This window comes from Pezoporus occidentalis, unplaced genomic scaffold (genome assembly GCF_034315485.1).
Source record: "Pezoporus occidentalis ecotype Australia unplaced genomic scaffold, CSIRO_AGI_Poc_V1 ctg37, whole genome shotgun sequence".
NCBI lineage: Eukaryota > Metazoa > Chordata > Aves > Psittaciformes > Psittacidae > Pezoporus > Pezoporus occidentalis.
This window is the reverse complement of record NW_026915691.1, coordinates 2,370,395-2,389,114: the sequence shown is the minus strand read 5'-3', so window position 1 is coordinate 2,389,114 and position 18,720 is coordinate 2,370,395. Positions and strand designations below refer to the sequence as shown.

Sequence of the window (18,720 nt, the reverse complement as noted above, 5' to 3'; positions counted from 1 at the left end):
TTGAAAAGAACACTCTCTTCTAAACGCCAGAATTTGTGCTGGAGGTTGTGCCCACTGAAAATGGTCTTATCAGGAGCTGGGGAGCAGTCTCTTTCTCTCAGGAAACTACCTCTTGTTGTTCTCTGTTACTCAGAGGCGAGCTCAGGCTTCAGGTGCTCTGGACACGGGGGGCAGGACGGAGGTGGGAATGTTCCCCCTTCATTCACAGTAGAATAAAGGGTAATACAAGCACTAAAAAGGCAGAAGGGCAGAGAGGAGTCTTAAAGGATAAACTTGTTCCCACAGTTTTATTAGCAAAGAAGCCATCTTTTGAAAGAAAATAAATACAAGGAAGACATTTTTGCCATTTTTATAGCCACAATGAAAAAAAACAGCTGCTACAGCAAAATCCCTGACCATGAACAATACAACAAAAGACCTGAAGGTCTGTTTCCTCAGGAAGGCTGAAGGTAGGAGGCTGTCTGGAGTTGGTGCAGTCCTGTAACCAGATGCAAGGTTCAGTAACAGTCCGTGGGTCTAACCAGACTTGAACAGAAGAATAGCCACTTGGCCGAGGTAGAAGTAGATGAAGTGCTTGGTCTCGTGAGTCACATAGCTGCCGAAGTTCCTCCCCACAATGCAGTGCCAGGTGGGATTGTATTTCTTGTCGAATTCCTACAGAAGGGAGAAGTAGAAAGTCAGCATTTTGGTGAGAATTGCACTAATATTGTCTAGCAAGGGCTATTTTTGCACTTGTTAACAAGTGTTGCTTTTGGAAGAAGGCAATTAAGAAGTAGCAGATGCTCTTAAGTGCAAGGATCATATGTCACTGTATAACTCATCTGCTGCTTAGTCAGACCAAAAAAAAAGGTGCTACTGAGCTGAGCAGGAATAAGCTTGAAACATATGTCTGGGGAAGTAAGTTTTCCCCAAAAGTCACACCATGAGCTCAAACAGTAACTTTTAAGACCTTCACTGCTTGTTCTGATTCTCTAGACTAAGCCATTATTTTGACTTCAGTAGCTATTTTCAACAAGGCTGTTGAAGAAACCCTTAGATGGAACATTCTTTACTATATCCTTGATACCAGGTCCTGAGCCCGTGTTCTTCCTACACGCTGTAGCCTGGAGCCTGCTATGACTTTCAGATAAACACGGGTTGGACAGAGCCTTGGGTGACATGTTGAGGGTGAGATGTCCCTGCCCAAGGCAGGGGGTTGGAACTGAATGATCTTAAGATCCTTTCTAACCTAAAACACTCTGTGATTCTACGATTCATGTGTACAAGACTACTCTCAGTAAAAATGCACAGTCAGTGGTTATATACTGCAGTCCCCAACAGCCATCACCTGAAGAGATTTTGGGGAGAGCATGCAGGAGTTTGCGTTCTGCTCAACCCAACCCTCCAACTACTTGCAGCTCAGGCAGGCTCCCAGTAGGAGTCAGAGAAAAAATCTGACAACTGTAAGCTATGAACCATCTGTTCTGCGTTGGCACAAACAGTTTGTCTTACATGTGCTGTGCAAAAAAAAAGCAAAACCACTTATTCCAGGGTCAGCAAACCCCCACTTGTCAGATGGGCTCCACAGAACCCTGTCATCAGTCACAGGGACAGTCAGTGGCCACTCTGTTCACCAGGACAACAGAACAGTGGCAGAAAAGGCTTCAGTAGAAGGTACTATGAGAGAAAAGCAGAACCTGGAAAAGTCCATGTAAAAGATGGGGAAAGGAACATGAGGACAGCAGCCTACAGAAAGTCCAACTTGATTATCTGGTGTCTCGAGAACTTGTTTCTCTAGAGCTACTTGCCTAGCAGCATTCTGCCTGCTTGATCTTTCATGTGCATAGATATTTCACGAGGACATCACAAGCAAACATCTACCTTCTTTATGTGAGCAGCAATGTCCTTCTCGATGTTGTACTTCTCCAGTGCCTGTGTAGCACATTCCACAGAGTCTTGCTGCATCTCTTCTGACATGTCTGCATTCTTGATCACAGCCTTTCGATCACTCATGATTGCCTACACTGAGCAAAGAAGAAGAGAATTCAGAGTCACAGGGGCTCTACCTGCCAGGATCACCTACCTGTGAGCACCTACTGCACACACAGGTACCACCATTCCCAGAGAGGTTTCGGAGCCCGTGCAGCGCCCTCAGCCGTGGCTGGGCAGCATTTCTGCCGGCTGTGGTACAGGTGCAGCCCGTGCTCCGGGAAGGGGAACGGGAGTTTAAACCCCTCTCACTCGGAGCACCCGCTCTCCAGCCGGGAGCCCCGCAAGCGCCGCCGGAGCGGTTTCAAACCCCGCCGCCCGCCCTAGTCCCGGTGTCTCTCGGCGCCCCCCGCACCCAGCGCCCCGTTCCCCCCCTCACCGCTCGGCGGGCGCCGCGGGACCGGTCGGGATCGGAGCTGATCGGCGCTGCTATCTGGTCGCTAACCGCCGCCCCGCCTCCAAGCGCCGCCAGCCCCGCCCCCTCCGCAGCGGCCACCAGCCATTGGTCACCGGTCACGCCCCCCCCTGCGCCCATTGGCTACTGCCCGGGACTCTTATCGGGTTTTACTCTTGCTTTTTCTTTCAGCCCGGCATGCTTCGCGAGCTGCGTCGGTTCCCATAGCGACGGGCGGCCGCGTGGTGAGGTGCCGGTGCCGGTGCCGGTACCGGCCGCGCCGCGGGCTGTGGTAACGCGCAGTTCGGCTGCGTGCGGAGACATCCGGTCATGGCTGCCCCGCCGCTCGCCCGGTGATCCCGGGCCAGTGTTCCCTACGATACCGCTGTCCGTGCGTGTGAACGTGTCCACTGCAAGGCATCTTTCCGTAGCTGGCTCCTGGCTCCCAAAGGCCCCGCTCCAATCCGGATCACAGAGACACCGGGTTTAACCCAGTGACCTCTGCAGCGGCCCTTTGCTGCTGGGAGTGCTACTCCAGTAATTGCCCTTTCTGAGCGGGAATCCCACCCACGTCAGAGGAAGGAGTTCCACAGCTTTAAAATGCCACTTGATCATCTTTCCTATTCGCATGTGTTGTCAATCTATCTTTGCCTTTCAGATTCAGTGACTTCTGAGACAAATCTTTCACCTATGCTTACTGTGATCAAGTCAGCTCCAAACTTTGTTCCTTTCATGAACTGAATCCGTCAGGCTCCTTAAATCTTATTCAAGGTACCTCCTGCAGACCTCACTCTCTGCAGCTCTTGCCTCCTCTTTATTTTTCGGGGAGAGGGGGGAACATGTGTGTGGGTTTTGTTTCGTTTTGTGTCTATCTGTTTGTTTCAAATGAAGCAAGACGCTTTGGGAGATCCCCAGGGCTCTGTTCTGTTGGGTTTCACTCTCCCCGGGGCACTTTCTGCTTCTGCTCTTGTCAGCAGATAGATAGAAAATTGCTGTTGAGTCTTCCATAGCTGGTGATCTGTTAATAACAGGACTGCACTGTTTCAATAACAAACAGCACAGGATGATTTAGGAGAGGTTTGTCAGGCACTGGTTGGTGGGCCTGCCATTTGCTTATAGAAATAAAACCTCAAGAGCAGTCATCTATCTCACTTGAAATGCAAATATTTTTCATGTTATTATATGATAAGTACCTGCTCAGTGGCATTCATAGGAAAAGCAGCATAATTGCAAACAAGCTTTTGCTTTTGAAATCTCTGAGGCAACCTCAGAGGAATATACTGCCACCAGAATACTGGAACTGGATAATGTAATACTTTTGTCACTCTAGAGTATCTCAGAAATGATTCCTGACTTTAGCTCCCAGGATTTAGCATTCCAGATGGAAGAGATGCAGTTCCCAGCTTTGCTTTCCATCTTTGCCATTGGGAGGGTGTGCTAGCGACTGCTCTGAAAGTTATGAAATGAAGGGAGGGGTTCGGTAACTGCAGGCAAATTTCTACACATTTATTAAGAAATGGTTGGCTGAAGGAACAGATGTGATGAGGACTGCAAGAAATGTCAGTGTGGGTCAGATACTTGTTGCTAATGAGAAACATTAAAGAGAAACCTTCGAGCCTTCCTTGTTGATCAGGGATATAAAAGTATAGTTTCCAGCAGGACAGAGCTGCAGGAGAAGGCAGAACAAACACACTTGGGGACGGTATATGGAGGAGAGAAGGTGCCAAAGAAAACTGGATAATGGATAAGGCCTATCATGAGGTTCCTCTTGCAGATGGAGGTTAGACTGTAAGCACTTTTCAGTTGAGGCCTTTTTTTGCTGTGTCACATACTGTATTACTGCATCTAATAGAGATTTTTCTTGTGGCTCCTCATTACTCTCATAAGATAATAATTATTAGCAACAAACTAACTTCTTCTTTTTTCATAAAACTGAAGAAATCACCTTGAAATGTTCTTAGTAATCCTGGAGTACGTATGCTAAGGCTTCTAATCCAATTTGATGTGTTACAGATCTTCATAGTAGTGGAAAATCCTTAGCAGGTATAAGTCAAGTGATCTCCATGGTCTCCAGGGAAACAAGACACATTTGCATCATCTCAGAATCTGGCCTCCTTTTTTTATCTTCTGTTTGCTGTATCTATTGACCATTGAAAAGGATGAGTTATTTTGCAAATACACATTATGTTTGCCCCACTGCAGTTACCAGGAATTTACAGGTAGCAATTTTATTACGAGTCCTTAACTATATTTATTCACTTGCCAGGGTTTATAAATTGCACTGTGGCAGAATACTGTAAAGACCTGACCCAGATCCAGACCCACTTGCTCATCGAGGCCCTGCAGTGAAAGCAGATGAACCAGCACCTCATCCCCACCTCAGGGTGCAGCTGGGGCCCAGTGGGGCTTTGCACCGTGCTGTGGGGAACAGCACCAGGGAGGCCGGGGGCAGGCTGAGGCACTAACACATTCTGCCCCACAGGGAGCTCATCTGGCCTCTGCGAGGGTTCCTGCTCTGGTGGTTGCAGGTGTCTCTGTCAGGGCTGTAATTCCTGTATTAGTGGTGAAGCTGAAACAAACCCCTTCATTAAGGAAATGTGTTTTCCACTTAATGTGCACTTTGCGCTGCAGGGAACAGGCATCAGGCAGTTTGTTCTCTCACTGGAGAGAGGGGGTAAGAAAGCAGCAGTGACCTGGCAGTTTTAAGCTTAGCCTGTGCTGCACTGGGAATGTGGAATCATCTTTGCCCAAATGGTTGGTTTGGTTGTTGCTTTAACATAGCTACGTATATTGGGTTGGAAGCTCCTGCAGCCATGCAGTTGTCTCTCAAATTTCTTTTCCTTTTTCTATGTATGTAACACTGTCCCCACTCTCTAGGGTAGTTAGAGGAGGAGGTCAAAACAAATAGAACAAGTAGGCATTTCTCAAGCTGGGAATTCTCTACTAACATTCTCGTTGTATGGTATGATTTGAGATCTTTCCTTGTCATGGTTTATAAAAGTCATAAATTACTTTTCAGCTGAGCTTGTATATTTATAAAACTCCATCATCTGCAGGGTCTGAATCTTGAAAAGCCTGAGACTAAAGAACTAATACAGTGTTATAGCTTTGCAAAGAGTTGGATTAATGGGGTTAAACAGACTTTGATTCAACACTCTTAAAAGAATTCAAGTATCATAATAATTACATGTTTATGCATATATGTGTGTGTGTAATAGAAGCTTAAATAAATAAGTAACTGCACAAGTAAGAGAAGGACAAGTGATTGTTCTTACTTCTTGCCTGAGAAACATGAAAAGAAATATAAATCAAAGTTCAAAGCTTACCAAACATGCAGCCTTTGAGAGCAGTGAGTGAAAGTGGCTCCTACTCAGTAGCTGTGATTCCTTACACCAGCAAAGCTAGCTGTAGTGCTTTTCACTCAGCCTAGGCTTTCCATTTAACACATGGCACATGATGAATGGCCCAAGAGGCCATTGTCAAAGCAGTCTGTACACCTGCTGTTGAGAGCAAGCCTCTAATGGCTGAACACCAGTACTGTTCAAACTCCTTACTACTTTAATATACTTTCTAATATGCTTGAGATGTTAAGAAAACAACATGTGTGTCATTAATTTCTGATTTACACTACCTGTTGTTTGCAGGGACGTGGGAGATGCAGTTCATAGGAGAAACAGTTATGGCCATGCACAGGGAAGGGACACATGCACCAAGCTGGTGGTGTTTATTACACAGCTGTACAGAAAGACTTAATAGGAGTAATGACTTTTCTCTGTAGAGAAATACAGAACATGCACTGTATAAAATGGCTGACATCAAATTATGATCTCATGAGGTGAGTTTCTGCCTTGAGGGAAAGCATGTGCCTACATAGGCATGGAGGAGCCTACTTTCCTTCTGTCAAGCTCTTGAGAGCCGTAAGAGCAGACTCACAACTGGTAACCTATTACAACAGCACCAGGGGTCTTTTCTAGCACTTTCCTAGCTCAGCATGCCATGATCTCTTCTACTGCGTGGAGTTACAACTGGAATAAATAATTATGGATTCTTAAATCTGTATGAGGACAGGGCACCAGCCAGGAATAAAAGTTTGGTTTTCAGCTCTTTACTGTACTATTTATGGTCTGAAAGTGAATGGTCTGGACTATTTGGTTCTAGTTTGCTCTGGTATTCCTTCAGCAGGTCTGTTTCTCTGTGAGCCTTGGCTTATCTGATCTTGTCTCTGACTGTTGGAGGTTCTGTGAGGAAGCCTCAGCATTCTCTGCCAGGGTAAGACAATGACAACGTATGTTGTTCGCTGGAGCAGTCTTCACCATTTGCCCTGCACAGCACCTCTTCCCGTGATAGTTTCCTGGCCTAAGGCAGAAAGGCAGAATCAGGGGGGGCTTCTTTTGTTCTTGGAGCTGTGCTACTTCTTTGCTACCATTTCTTTGCTTTGCCTTGGCTTTCTGTGACAAACATCCCATCCAAGAGCTGATGGCTGAGGTGTATGCCCCAGCAGTCTTCTTATAGAATTTGAGGTATCAATATATACCTGTTACTGGAGGGTAACAGGCTGAAAACAGTTACTTTTCAGCACTATCTTGCAAATAAAAAGAAATATCCCCGCACAAATTCTATTTTTTCCCTCAAGATGGAAACTTCCCAAGCCAAAACTAAAACTGAGCCGCAAGAAAAGCCATCTAGAGCTCCCTGCTCAAAGATACTTTACTTGTAGAGCATTAACAGTCTGGGGTGTGGTTTCTGCAACTCTGAGATCTAAAGGAAAAAGTTCAGCACCCTTACAACCAAATTACAGCCAGTAAAATGTAATGATGCTGACGTGATGCTTGTGTGAGTTTGTAGAGTAGAGCTACAAACAGATCAAAGGTGAACCTGTTTCCAGAGCAGTATCTGCTCATCACACTGCTTCTACTAAAGCTGTTGCTAGCTTCCTGTTAGCAGAGTCTGCCTGGAACACTAAAGAGTACCAGAGTATCTCTATACCTAAAACCTGTTCCAACAAGTAATAAAGGTGTCAGTGTGCATTTAGTTCCCTGTGCCAACAGAACAAAAATGCCCAGTTCATAAGTAATTACATTCTTTATTTACAACAAGCCTAGCCACACAAGGGGTTTTAAATAACACAAATAACTGCAGTGCTTTGTTTGAAATGGAAAAATGAATTAATCCAGAAAATATTGCCAGATACACATCCGGAGGACAAAAATGGTTGTGGCAAAGACTTTTTCTTTCAGAACAGCCAGTTCTGTGTCTGAAAAGTGCTTTCTCAAACTATGTACAACTCCAGGCACTTAATTTAAGAGAATAAAAATACAAAATGCCCCATCCCTGGCAGTATTGCAAGACAGGTTGGACAGGGCTTTGAGCAACCTGGTCTAGTAGAAGGTGACTGTGGGAGCAGGTTGGAACTGGGTGAGCTTTAAGGTTTCTTCCAACCGAGACTGTCCTATGAAAATTCGGTAGAAGCAAAATATTTGAGTGAATCATCTTCTCAAAGTGCCTTTTCTTCCATAATGAAAATCTGAGCTCTCTCTGTCAGAGATGCAGCAATGGTACAGACTCCTCCTCCAGGCCCCTCAGATACCTGGAGCTCTGTTACTTCTGACAGGGTCAGAGCCAGAGTCAAGCTAAAGGTGAGAAATAAGCAGAAGAGCTTTCCAATCTCTCTTGTTTCCCAACAAGCTTGTTGAGGAAAAATAGTGTTCTGGGAGTTTTTAAGAATTACCTTTTAATGTTCTTTTTAAAGCCTTTAAGTCATTATCTTAAAGAGCAACATCCAGTTCACTTTGCTAAATAAAAGCACTGAGATCATCTGTCACGCTGCCTTCCAGCTTCATAAACATTGAATATTACAGCAGCATTATTCAACTTGTTCCACCTTCTACTGTAAATCATCTTACGAGTGCTCTTCTTTTGACCAGAATACACACCAGAGTATTTTGGCTGTGGCAAATAAAACACTGGAATGGCATTTGGGCTCTGGGCTAAGAGCTCTGCAGATAACTCTCTCGTTCTTCCAGTTTTGGCAAAGGGATGTTACCTGATAGAGAACAGAAAGAAAGGTGTGAGATCAGCTGTTAAGTTACCTCTGGGTAGTACAACTTGGCACAAAAGTGCATCTCCAGTTTGTTCTAAGCACTTCCTTATTACAAGCTAGTGCTTCTGCAAGTGAATGCAGCTATGGTGGGTTACATTCCTCAGGTTAAGTCAAGCAAGATTAAGAGGTTTTTATATGCAAGACAATACCTGGTGGGGCTACAAAATATTCTTGTACTTTCTCTCTGGCATTTTTCAGCAGCTCTTTTGTGCAGTTGCCCTCTGTAACATCATCTTCTCTGAGATACAGACACCTGAAAGGAGGAAATTCTTCCCTGTTAAGGTGGTGAGGCACTGGAATGGGTTGCCCAGGGAGGTTGTGAATGCTCCATCCCTGGCAGTATTCAAGAGGTTGGATGAAGCCTTGGGTGAGATAGTTTAGTGTGAGGTGTCCCTGCCCATGGCAGGGGGGTGGAACTGGATGATCTTAAGGTCCTTTCCAACCCTAACTATTCTATGATTCTATGAAGAACAAATATTACTGTCTTTTAGCTATTCTATATGAAGTAGGAAGCATGGCCTATCTCTAAACCTGGTTTTGGTCTTAAGCAAGCGGTAAAACAAGTATTGGAACATTCTGAAGCATAAGAGTGCCACTGACAGCTATCTGGGAGCAGTATGTGCCAATCATTCATGCAGAGTAAGATGCACCAAGGAACTGGGAGTTTCTGTGCTCACACACAAAGAGCAAAGGTGCCAATGACACCTGCCTTCCACACACCACCGGGGTAAGACTTGTGCGTAAGCAAAGGAGCCGAATGCACAACCACAGCCATTCCCAGGGGGAAAACAACAAAGGGGTTACAACAGCAGACAGTTTGATGCGGTAACTGGTACAGGGAGGCTGCTGTGACTGATTCATCACCTGTCCTCCAGCACTGAATCCATCGGTTCTACGCCATCAGTGTTCACTTCATGAAGCTGATCAGCAAACTGGATCGCCTTCTGCAGCCGCTCCACACCCTCGGAGTCACGGAAATCCACCAAGGCCAAGTGTTCCAAGCGATCCAGCACGTCCACCGTCACCTTCTGCGGCACAAACACAGACAAAACCGACTCTGATACAGCGCTACTTCCCTTTCGTTAGTGGAGCTCTCGTTCCACGGCAAGCCCCGGTTACAGCCGCCGGGACACGCCGATTGCTTTCCTGGAACATCAATCGAGCTCGTGTTCTTCTCTCTGCCGAACGAAGGGCAAACAGCGCGGGGCGCAGGAACCGCCCGGGGCCGCCTCCCTCGTCCCTCCCCTCCGGCTCCCCCCGCCCGAGCTGCCGTACCTGCGGGGAGCCCGGCGCGGGGCGGGCGCTCCCCGGTCCGCCCGACCGGGCCCGGACAGCGCCGCGGAGCCACCGGCTGAGCGCCAGCGCCCGCATAACGCCCGCCCGACGGCGGCCCGGTAACGTCACCGCACCGCGCCGGAAGCGTGTCAGAGCAGCGGCGCGGCGGGCCCGGTGCGGTGCCGGGGCTCGCCGCCGCGATGAACAGCGTCGGGGAGGCGTGCACCGAGCTGAAGCGCGAGTACGACCAGTGCTTCAACCGCTGGTTCGCCGACAAGTTCCTCAAGGGCGACAGCGCCGGCGACCCCTGCGGCCAGCTCTTCAAGCGCTACCAGCTCTGCGTGCAGGTGATGCCCGCCGCGCACCCGGTAACCCCCGGAGAAGCCGCCGCCGGCGCGCTCGGGATGTGCCCTTGTCTTCCGGTTCTGTCGGTCGTGACTCGCAGTGGTTCATGGGTGTCTGTTACTGGGTTTTTCTCGTTAATGAAACTTCCGGAGCCTGCTGGTTCCGAGGCTGTTTGTGTGACGGTATCCGGGCTACGTTTAGTGCCACAGCGGCATAAGGAGGATGCCGGAGACTCTTCATTAGGGACTGTAGTGAAAGAACAAGGCGTGATGGGTTTTAACTGAAACAAGGGAAGTTCAGGTTAGATGTAAAGAAGAAGTTGTTCGCTGTGAGGGTGCTGAGGCGCTGGCACAGGGTGCCCAGAGAAGCTGTGGCTGCCCCATCCCTGGCAGTGTTCAAGGCCAGGTTGGACACAGGGGCTTGGAGCAAGCTGCTCCAGTGGAAGGTGTCCCTGCCCGTGGCAGGGGTTGGAGCTGGATGAGCTTTAAGGTCCTTTCCAACCCAAACCAGTCTGTGACTCTCAGTACCTACTTGAACATCTCCACTATTGAAGCTTTATTCAAACCAAGCTTAAGACTACTTTCTATAGAATCTTTTTTTTCCACCAGAGATTATATTAGCACTATCAAGGTGCATCAGGTTTAATTTTTGTTTTTTTTTTTTCTAATTTCAGAAAGCTATCAAGGAAAAGGACATACCCATTGAAGGCCTGGAGTTCATGGGAGCAAGCAAAGGAAAAACTGAAAACTCCTCTTGACCTCAGCTGCATGGATGGAGTCACCAACAGGAACCTTTGACCTAAGGAACACCACCAGGCAGATGGCTTGACGCCAACTGGATATGACCTTTGTTAAAGCTGCTTTCTAGAAGCCAGGCACTTTCTCTGCTTGTTAAAAAAACAAACCAAACCAAGACTGGATGATGTGGTAACTGCCTCCTTTTCGGTGACTTTTGGTGGTGGTTCAGCATCTAACAGCGTGCAAAAGCCCTTTGAACTAACTTCCCAGTGAATGTACTCTCTAGTGGGAGAATGCTTTTTAGAGTGGGCTGAGGGAGTAGTTGCTTTGTGACTGATTTCTCTTGCTTATTTATATAACACTTGAAAGTGTTTTAAAAAGTAATATGAAAGAGGTGGATTTCCTTTGTGTCCTCCCTGTGCTGCTGAATTTTGGTGGAAGAAGTTTGGTTTATATGATCCTGAATGCTGACGGGATAAACCATGGTTTTGTATCAGCAACAGAGGTGGTATGAAAGCACTCTATTGGACCTGTAGTAACATAGCTCCAATAAATATAACCAGGTTATGTTTCATTCTGATTGTGACCTCTAGGAAGGCCAGAATGTGAACAGGACACTTTTAATACTTCTCCAGACTTTTCTGAGGTACTGAAACAATCCTAAACTAGAATTCTCTCTCCTTTAGCATTACATGTTCCTGCATTAGAACTGCAGCACAGCCCTCGCCATCCTTTTCCACACTGCCACAAAGCACTGGCTTGGCCACCGTCACCGTTAGGCTTTTGCTTGTGGTGGGCAAAGTGTGTGTGGAACAAGGGAAACAGTGGGTTGAAACTTGACAGGTGGTTATGTTAAGATCCCCAACTGCTGCTGAGGGATCTCTCCTGCTCGTGAAGCTGCTCTTGAGCTGTGTGTCCTTTGTGCCTAGGAAAGCAAACAAAAGCTTCTTGTGCTGGTTTGTGAACTGCAGAAACACTTGCAGCAACTGAAGGGTTTGTCTTAGCCTCCCAAAGTGGGCTACGAGAAAATGCCTTTATGATGTTAATAAATACTGCAATAGCTGATTGTGGAGAATGTGCTTTAGTATGTACTGAATTTCAGTCTACATTATTAGCCTTATAGCTGTTCATCTGGCTCTGAGTTTACAGTGATCAGTTAAACCAGACATGAGGAAGTAGTGTCTTGGGCCGAGTGTGTTCCTGTTGTCAGTGTACCAAATACAGGAGCAGTTATGAACATTTATGCAACTTTGCTCCTGCACTGTATCCCCAATGTTTTAAACAAACACTGAACTAAAGAACGTCTAAGGATTCAGATTAACAAAAAGGTCAGGTGCTAAATTCAAGTTCAGACTTGTTTATTTGAAGGATCTCTTCACAAGCACAGACAGAGGCCACCACGCCATTCAGCTTCATCACAGAAGGAATACAGAGTTTCTTAAACGATGGTTCCCGCACAACATTCTGTTCCAAGATGGGAACAGCCAAGGTTCTGGCTGTGGTCAGGATCTTAGTTTTAATCTTCATAACCGGTTGGGAGAGGATTAACATGGGGGTTGTGGAACAGAGTTTTCTTCCCATCACCCCAGGGGAAAGGCTGTAGAATGAAGAAAGAAAACAAGGCAGTGTCAGCTGAGTGATCTGTAAAGCACAGGAAACCAACAGCAGCACGGACTCAGACGTCACACAGCTCCACAGGCTGATGAATTGTTCAAGTTGGTATCTGTTCCTGGGCTGCAGGAGCAAGAGTTGGAGAACATCTCCTGAGCTGGAGCTGCTTTCTCTAAACAAGATCACAGATTGTTTTGGGTTGGAAGGGACCCTAAAGCTCATCCGGTTTCCAACCCCTGCCATGGGCAGGGACACCTTCCACCAGAGCAGCTTGCTCTAAGCCCCTGTGTCCAACCTGGCCTTGAACACTGCCAGGGATGGGGCAGCCACAGCTTCTCTGGACACCCTGTGCCAGCACCTCAGCACCCTCACAGGGAAGAGCTTCTCCCTAAAATCTAATCTAAATCTCTTCTCTGTCAGCTTAAAGCCATTCCGCCTTGTTTCACACCTGCATGCCCTTGTAAAAAGCCCCTCTCCACATTTCCTGTCAGCCCCTTTAGGTGCTGGAAGGATCTTTGCCATCAGCTGTGCTATATCAGGAGGGCCCCAGTTTTGAGAATTTGGGATCTTCTGTTACCTTTCAGATCCACGTTAGTTTAGGGTAAGCACAGCTGCTCCAAGACTGTAATGTTCTCCAGCAAGCCATTAGCAGGATTACTTGGGCTGGGAAGGCTTGTGAATACCACAGGTGCTTCACCTGAGCTGTAAGGAACTGGCTGCCTCAGAAACAAAGCCACAGGTCAAGATCATGGCTAAGTGCACAGCACCTCATGTAGCAAACAAGAAAGCTGCAGGTACTACGGTAGCTCTGCCATCACAGGAGAAAGGAGGGCCTTTAAATAGAGCAGGGGAACATACCTTGGTCCGGATCCGGAGGTGAGTGTAGGGAATAAACTCGGGTCTCTCGTGCTTGTGCTGCGCTTTCAGGTAGCAGTTCAGCATGCAAACACCCACACCGGGCAGGGCCACCACGAAGGTCAGCATCTTCCACATGCGGGCTGGTGGGGAGCACAACAGGAATTAGAAGGACAAGCTAAACGTTTCCATTAGTGTTAGTGACCCGGCGCACGTTAAACGCAGCCAAGGGGACTGAGAAGACACCGAATGCTCTCATTCCTCACTCGAGCGTGGGGCTCCCTCCCGTTCTGCACGGGGATCCTGCGCTCACGGCTCACGCCACAGCTCCCCCGGGGCACAGCCACCGAGCGCCTACCGCGAAGGACAGCGCCGTCAAGGGCAGCGGCTATCAAGGACAAGGGCCCATGGGCCCGGCACCGCCCTCACCCCGAAGAGCCCCCTTACCTCCGCCGCCCTCATGGGCCGCAGCCGACATGCTCCGCCCCGGCAGGGAGCGCGGGCCGGCGGCACCGAGCAGCGCCCGGGACACCCTTCCGAGCGCCGCCATGTCCGAACCGCGACCGGAACTGGGGCCGACGGCGGCCGGCAGGGGACACAGCGGCTGCGCGCGCCACCGCTCTCCAAGTGCGCGCATGCGCGCAGCGCTTTCCTGCTAGCCTGACCTTGAGCTGCCGCGGGCTGAGGTTGCCATGTTGCGCATGCGCCTGTATAGAGGGGGTTGGCGCCATTTTGGTGCTGAGGGGATAGGGAGAGGGTTCAGGTGTGAGGGGTCCCTCAGTGGGGCAGCCATGAGGGGAGTACGAAGCTCTTCCCTGTGAGGGTGCTGAGGCGCTGGCACAGAGACGCTGTGGCTGCCCCATCCCTGGCAGCGTTCAAGGCCAGGTTGGACACGGGCTTGGAGCGAGCTGTTACAATTAAAAGAAGTTCCTTGTGAGCACTTCTTCCACCCGTTGAGCAGTAAGGGGTTGTGGAGAGCAACTGGATGTGGGGCTGAGGTCTGCCATGAACCTGGGCATGGTGGCAGTTTCATTACAATCTGGGCTACACTGATGTAAAATGTGGCTTTCTTAGGCTCTGTCATCCTGGCAGCTGTGATTAATCTACCTATTAGGTAGCTCAGGAGCCTAATGGGTCTGATTCATGTAGTCTGAAACGTACCGTTAATCAGGAGTGGCTGCTGGAAGACACAAAAGATTCCATGTGAAAAATACCTTCTGGCTGAGGGAGGACAGGCAGCTATTTGAAGAAACGTAGGTGTTTTTCTATTGTGAGGAATGTTTTGGTATAGTTGTATGAAATACACTGAACTGTGCAATACGCCATCGTTATTCTCACTGTGATGATTGCAGTCATCCCGACAGCATGTGTTTTTACAGAGGGGCAGGGAAAATGGTGGTGAATGAGCACTCAGCTCTGCCCTGGCTCAGTGGCTCTGTCTGACTCTGGCCCTGTGGCATGGAACCCGTATTGAGCCCAGCAGTGTGCACCGCTGCCTTGCACAGAGGACTTCCTCCATGTGAGCTTTTCCAGAGCTGACCTATGTGAGGGCGTGCGGCTTGGTTTAGAAACTAGACTAACATTAAAAATACCTTTCTAAATCCAGGATTTTGAAGAGGTTTCAACGTGTACGTTTTTCTAAAAGACGCTGCATCCTGGGAGACTTCTGGGTGCAGAAATGCTACAAAGTTAGCTCTGAAAAAGGAAAAAAAAATATAATAGCATATTATATATAATCTATACTATATAATAGCATATTATATAGTATAATATATATATATAAAATATATAATTTATATATATAAATATATATATGCAGTGCTGGTAGCCAACAGAGAAAGCTGTTTCCATGATAGTGGTACAGTCCTGAACTGTTGCCTGACTTGGCTACCCAGTAAACATCTCCCATTGGGGGTATGCAGCATGTTGGGTTGTCTTGCTGTTCAGTTTAGCAGAATCTGAACGATTGCAGCGAGCTGGTGTTCAGTGGAGGTGGAGCTGACTCACTAGACTGACAGAAAAGAATGTTTCTAGCACAAAAGAAAGCTTGGGTTTATCTGTGCTAAGCACAGAAGCACACACTGAGGCAGGAAACATCAGCTTTCAGCTTAACAGCCCTAAATTTAGTGAGTTTTGAGATAGGGAGGTTCCGCTATAATTCAAAGTATCTTTCCAGAGATTCATCTTTAACCTTTCTTTTTCTTCCTTTTCCTCGCTGCAGTGCTGGGTAGCACAGAGGGCCCGGGTAACAGCGTGAGTCTCTGATGAGAGGTGACACGGTCAGCTGGGGCCGGAGGGGCTCAGAGCAATGCCGCGCTGGCCCGCCGGGTGGCAAACTGCTGTCATGGTAAGCGCCTCTCCGTTCCGGCGGTTTGGGAACAACAAACGCACTCTCTGTGCTTTCACGCTGTAATCTCATCTCCGTGCGTTTTCAAGTTTTCAGGGATCGGCTCATCCCTCTCGAATAGCAATGTTTCCTCCATCAGATACTGTCTTCAAAAGGCGAAGTTCGTGCTGCAGAGATAGTGTCTGTGTCTCAGACTTCACAGAGTTTCTGGGGGGGTTCTTCATCTTCTCCCTGTAGTCCCGGAACTGCGGAAATCAATATTCTGACATCTGTAAATCCTTTGTTCCCCTTTTCACCAGGGCTTTATCAGCTTTGGGAGGGAGAGAAGGAGGGGGGTAGAGGGCGTTGAGAGAGCTATTGTCCCTTCTCTCGGGAATGATCTGGAAGTACTATGCAAATCTTCATTTGAAGACCCTGGGAACTGGGGGAGGGCTTTAGCTGCGAGATCAGTAGGAGGGGAGCTCTGCATCCCTGCTCACACACCCTCCTGCCTGCTGCAAGGAGCTGGGGAGAGTGTTTTGAATTAGCAGAAGAGACATTTTCTGCTTTGTGCACTTCTGTGAGGCTTTGCACTCCTTATGTCTCCTTCTTTGTGCTTTTTACTGCCTGCTTCTAAATGTTTGCATAAGAATTGAATAAGGGAGAGATCTAGGAGCTGTGACTAGCAATGATGGAGTCAGGAGGGCACAGGGTGCAGCCTCCCCACCTCACACCCTGGAGTCTCCAGCCAGACAGCAGTGCAGCTCCAGTGGTGCCAGCACACGTATTTCCCCACTGCTGGCATTAGCATGGGCACAGTTCAGTAAGCAAGTGATTCAGCTGGTCGGGAGCAGTGGAGTAAAACAGTTTGCACTTCTCAAATTATTATGATGTAGCCAGGTCTTGAAAGGCCTCCTCTTACAGGGGCAAATGCTGGCAGAGTGGTACCTGCTTTATGAAAGCCTGCAGTCTGCCCTGGCTTGGCTCAGAGCTCTCTGTCACCTGTTTTGTATTAGCACAGGGTCACACTAACTGCCAGTTTCCTGGAAGCTGTGCAGGGTCCTTCTTAGGCCTTGTGGAAAGGGAAATATCCTGATTGCATAGACACAGGGGTGAACAGGGCAGGGTGGGGAGGAGAACTGATTCACATTGAGGCATTTTTGTGTTTATAAACTGCTGTAAAGGCAGTCATTGTCTTTCCGATTTTGTGACATCATTTTCATGGCATCAACCATGTTTTGTTTTTCAAACTTTGAGGGTTTTTTTTTCCAGCAAGCTAAAAACTGCTGTTGACCAATGCCAACCCTGGGAAATGCCACATTCTGCTCACCTGGGCAGCTGAAAAGATGCTGCTTTTAAAAAATCTCACCTTCTGCCTAAGCCTTAGGAGCACATGCCCTGAGACCTGATTCTGTTACCTCCAAAGCAATGGAAAACACTAGTGGTTTTGTTCTGCAAGTACTTTACTGCTTTAGAGAGGGAAAGTGTATCACAAACATACTCTCACGTGCACAATTGGGTCTAAATCTGCTCTCTGTCTTTGTATGTGTAACTCCAGAGTGACTCAGCAGAGTTGGAACAGTGTCCCCTGGAACCCTGTGAGCTGGGAACCTGCCTGGACATGCCTTCCTGCTCCTGTAAGTGCTCCCACTACCTGTGCACACTCACACATCCGTGTAGATGCTTCTCTGAGTACACTTGTTTGCATGCAGGCTGGTGTCTGAGCGCACATTCTTCTCAGCCGCTCTTCACATATGCATGCAAACACACACACATTCTCAAGTGCACACATCCATTCCCTTTCTCTCATACACATTTGTGCACATACACAGACCTTTTTGAAAGCTCCTGTTTTCAGAACGGTTTTATTTATAGGTCCTGCCTGGTTGTGAATGTGAAAGGGAGAAAGCCCCTCAGAGGGTTCCTTTCATGTGTAAATCAGCCTAGGCTGAGAGCATTGGGGTCACTGAGAGGAGGATTTCACTCTTAATTACTCAGAGAGAAAGCAGGCAGGGGACTTTCTCAAACTAATAGGGTTGTTCTCTGCTGGGGAAAGCAGCTTGAGACGCCCAAGTTTCTCTTGCATCAGACTTTGGGCTCTGATTCACAGGCCTCTTCTGCCAGTAGCAAGAGCTGGTGTCTGTGTGGCACTCAGAACAAACAGTTCAGCTTCCAAGCAGGCTTACATATTAAACATCATTATGTTCATTCTGGTAATTGGGTCTTCTTTGGAGACCAGTGGAAAAAACTGACCTAGTTTGCTTAGTTTTTCAATAAAACTGACATAAAAGTAATGTTAGTTTGTGCTGTATCTGTGGTTTCATCTGATGACCTCAGCATTCTTGCAGACCTGAAAGCTCGCACCTCTTTGCCAAGTAGAAAAATGTTATTGTCTAGAGATTAGTCCAGTGTGCAGGGCTCTGAACTTGGACTTAAAACCAGCACTGAATTCCCAGTCCAGCCGCTGAAGGCCTGTGTGACTTTAGCAGTGAAATGGGATAATCTCTCAAGAATGGGGCTGTTAAGAACAAAAGTCAATATGGATTGTAGTACTCTTGGTAATAAGGCTGGGAATGCCAAGGTAAATGGGTGATGAGCATGTCTTTTTCCTGGAATGTAGTGCAAGCACACAGATTCCCCTGCTGAAGTTCCATTGTCGCCTTTCATGTGGACACAAAACTGAGTCTGGAGGCATGGGAACATCCCAGTCACATGCCAGTCTGTCCTCTGCAGGAACCAGAGGACCTGTTTGTACAACCACGCACTAACACCAAGTGCAGCTGGAGAGTTGCAGTAATTGCAGGGAAGAGATCTGTGTTACCAAGCACACGTACACACAAGCAAATCTGTTTGTTAACTTTAGTTGACTCAGTTACATTTACATCCTTTCATCTGTACCTCCTTTTCCTATGGCCTCTGCTTTTCTGCATAGGAAATAAAGCCTTTGAGGGCTGAACATTCCCAACCTGTGCACAGACAGTCCCCTGGGAACAGGATTCTTGAAGCTTCGTTAGCTGCTTGCCTAGGAAGGCACCTGTTTGAGGAAGCTTGGGGCAGTGGTGGGGGCCATTGGCAGATGAGGTCAGCAGTCTGAAGTGCCTGCAGAGGT

The 18,720-nt window shown here is 47.8% G+C and overlaps 4 protein-coding genes and 1 long non-coding RNA gene across 6 annotated transcripts; 2 read left to right on the top strand and 3 right to left on the bottom strand.

The window, feature by feature from the left end:
• Nucleotides 1–268: 268 nt before the first annotated feature.
• Nucleotides 269–2,479, bottom strand: LOC134170124 (dynein light chain 1, cytoplasmic). 2 transcript variants are annotated; one of them, XM_062631233.1, is made up of 3 exons: nucleotides 2,348–2,479; nucleotides 1,861–1,998; nucleotides 269–654 (listed from the first exon to the last, which is right to left on the bottom strand). In XM_062631233.1, the coding sequence occupies exons 2-3, from the start codon at nucleotides 1,990–1,992 to the stop codon at nucleotides 517–519; spliced, it is 270 nt and encodes an 89-aa protein (XP_062487217.1). In that variant the 5' UTR covers nucleotides 1,993–1,998; nucleotides 2,348–2,479; the 3' UTR covers nucleotides 269–516. The 2 variants fall into 2 exon arrangements, with proteins under 2 accessions (XP_062487217.1, XP_062487218.1); XM_062631234.1 differs by having other exon boundaries at nucleotides 1,861–2,003; nucleotides 2,348–2,466.
• Nucleotides 2,480–8,310: 5,831 nt separating this feature from the next.
• On the bottom strand, nucleotides 8,311–9,833 carry GATC (glutamyl-tRNA amidotransferase subunit C). Its single transcript, XM_062631228.1, has 4 exons — nucleotides 9,738–9,833; nucleotides 9,327–9,490; nucleotides 8,612–8,715; nucleotides 8,311–8,405 (listed from the first exon to the last, which is right to left on the bottom strand). Exons 1-4 carry the CDS (start codon nucleotides 9,831–9,833, stop codon nucleotides 8,350–8,352), a joined length of 420 nt encoding a protein of 139 aa, XP_062487212.1. The 3' UTR covers nucleotides 8,311–8,349.
• Nucleotides 9,834–9,836: 3 nt separating this feature from the next.
• On the top strand, nucleotides 9,837–11,396 carry TRIAP1 (TP53 regulated inhibitor of apoptosis 1). The gene is made up of 2 exons (XM_062631230.1): nucleotides 9,837–10,084; nucleotides 10,756–11,396. Exons 1-2 carry the CDS (start codon nucleotides 9,938–9,940, stop codon nucleotides 10,837–10,839), a joined length of 231 nt encoding a protein of 76 aa, XP_062487214.1. The 5' UTR covers nucleotides 9,837–9,937; the 3' UTR covers nucleotides 10,840–11,396.
• Nucleotides 11,397–12,160: 764 nt separating this feature from the next.
• Nucleotides 12,161–13,892, bottom strand: LOC134170120 (cytochrome c oxidase subunit 6A1, mitochondrial). The gene is made up of 3 exons (XM_062631229.1): nucleotides 13,733–13,892; nucleotides 13,289–13,428; nucleotides 12,161–12,416 (listed from the first exon to the last, which is right to left on the bottom strand). The coding sequence occupies exons 1-3, from the start codon at nucleotides 13,833–13,835 to the stop codon at nucleotides 12,336–12,338; spliced, it is 324 nt and encodes a 107-aa protein (XP_062487213.1). The 5' UTR covers nucleotides 13,836–13,892; the 3' UTR covers nucleotides 12,161–12,335.
• Nucleotides 13,893–15,301: 1,409 nt separating this feature from the next.
• Nucleotides 15,302–18,441, top strand: LOC134170322 (uncharacterized). The gene is made up of 3 exons (XR_009967233.1): nucleotides 15,302–15,632; nucleotides 17,170–17,248; nucleotides 18,345–18,441. It is a non-coding gene; the product is annotated as an uncharacterized LOC134170322 (long non-coding RNA).
• The last annotated feature ends 279 nt before the right edge of the window (nucleotides 18,442–18,720 follow it).

What these genes read in the sequence shown, in the direction of transcription:
- GATC (XM_062631228.1), bottom strand. Translation starts at nt 9,833, where the DNA reads ATGCGGGCGCTGGCGCTCAGCCGGTGGCTCCGCGGCGCTGTCCGGGCC. An exon ending in CCGCGCCGGGCTCCCCGCAG is followed by an intron (nt 9,491 to 9,737) that starts GTACGGCAGCTC and finishes TTTGTGCCGCAG; the next exon opens with AAGGTGACGGTGGACGTGCT. An exon ending in ATATTTTGTAGCCCCACCAG is followed by an intron (nt 8,406 to 8,611) that starts GTATTGTCTTGC and finishes GTTCTCTATCAG; the next exon opens with GTAACATCCCTTTGCCAAAA.
- LOC134170124 (XM_062631233.1), bottom strand. Translation starts at nt 1,992, where the DNA reads ATGAGTGATCGAAAGGCTGTGATCAAGAATGCAGACATGTCAGAAGAG. An exon ending in TTGCTGCTCACATAAAGAAG is followed by an intron (nt 655 to 1,860) that starts GTAGATGTTTGC and finishes TCCCTTCTGTAG; the next exon opens with GAATTCGACAAGAAATACAA.
- TRIAP1 (XM_062631230.1), top strand. Translation starts at nt 9,938, where the DNA reads ATGAACAGCGTCGGGGAGGCGTGCACCGAGCTGAAGCGCGAGTACGAC. An exon ending in GCTACCAGCTCTGCGTGCAG is followed by an intron (nt 10,085 to 10,755) that starts GTGATGCCCGCC and finishes TTCTAATTTCAG; the next exon opens with AAAGCTATCAAGGAAAAGGA.
- LOC134170120 (XM_062631229.1), bottom strand. Translation starts at nt 13,835, where the DNA reads ATGGCGGCGCTCGGAAGGGTGTCCCGGGCGCTGCTCGGTGCCGCCGGC. An exon ending in GGCCCATGAGGGCGGCGGAG is followed by an intron (nt 13,429 to 13,732) that starts GTAAGGGGGCTC and finishes GCTCCCCACCAG; the next exon opens with CCCGCATGTGGAAGATGCTG. An exon ending in ACCTCCGGATCCGGACCAAG is followed by an intron (nt 12,417 to 13,288) that starts GTATGTTCCCCT and finishes TTCATTCTACAG; the next exon opens with CCTTTCCCCTGGGGTGATGG.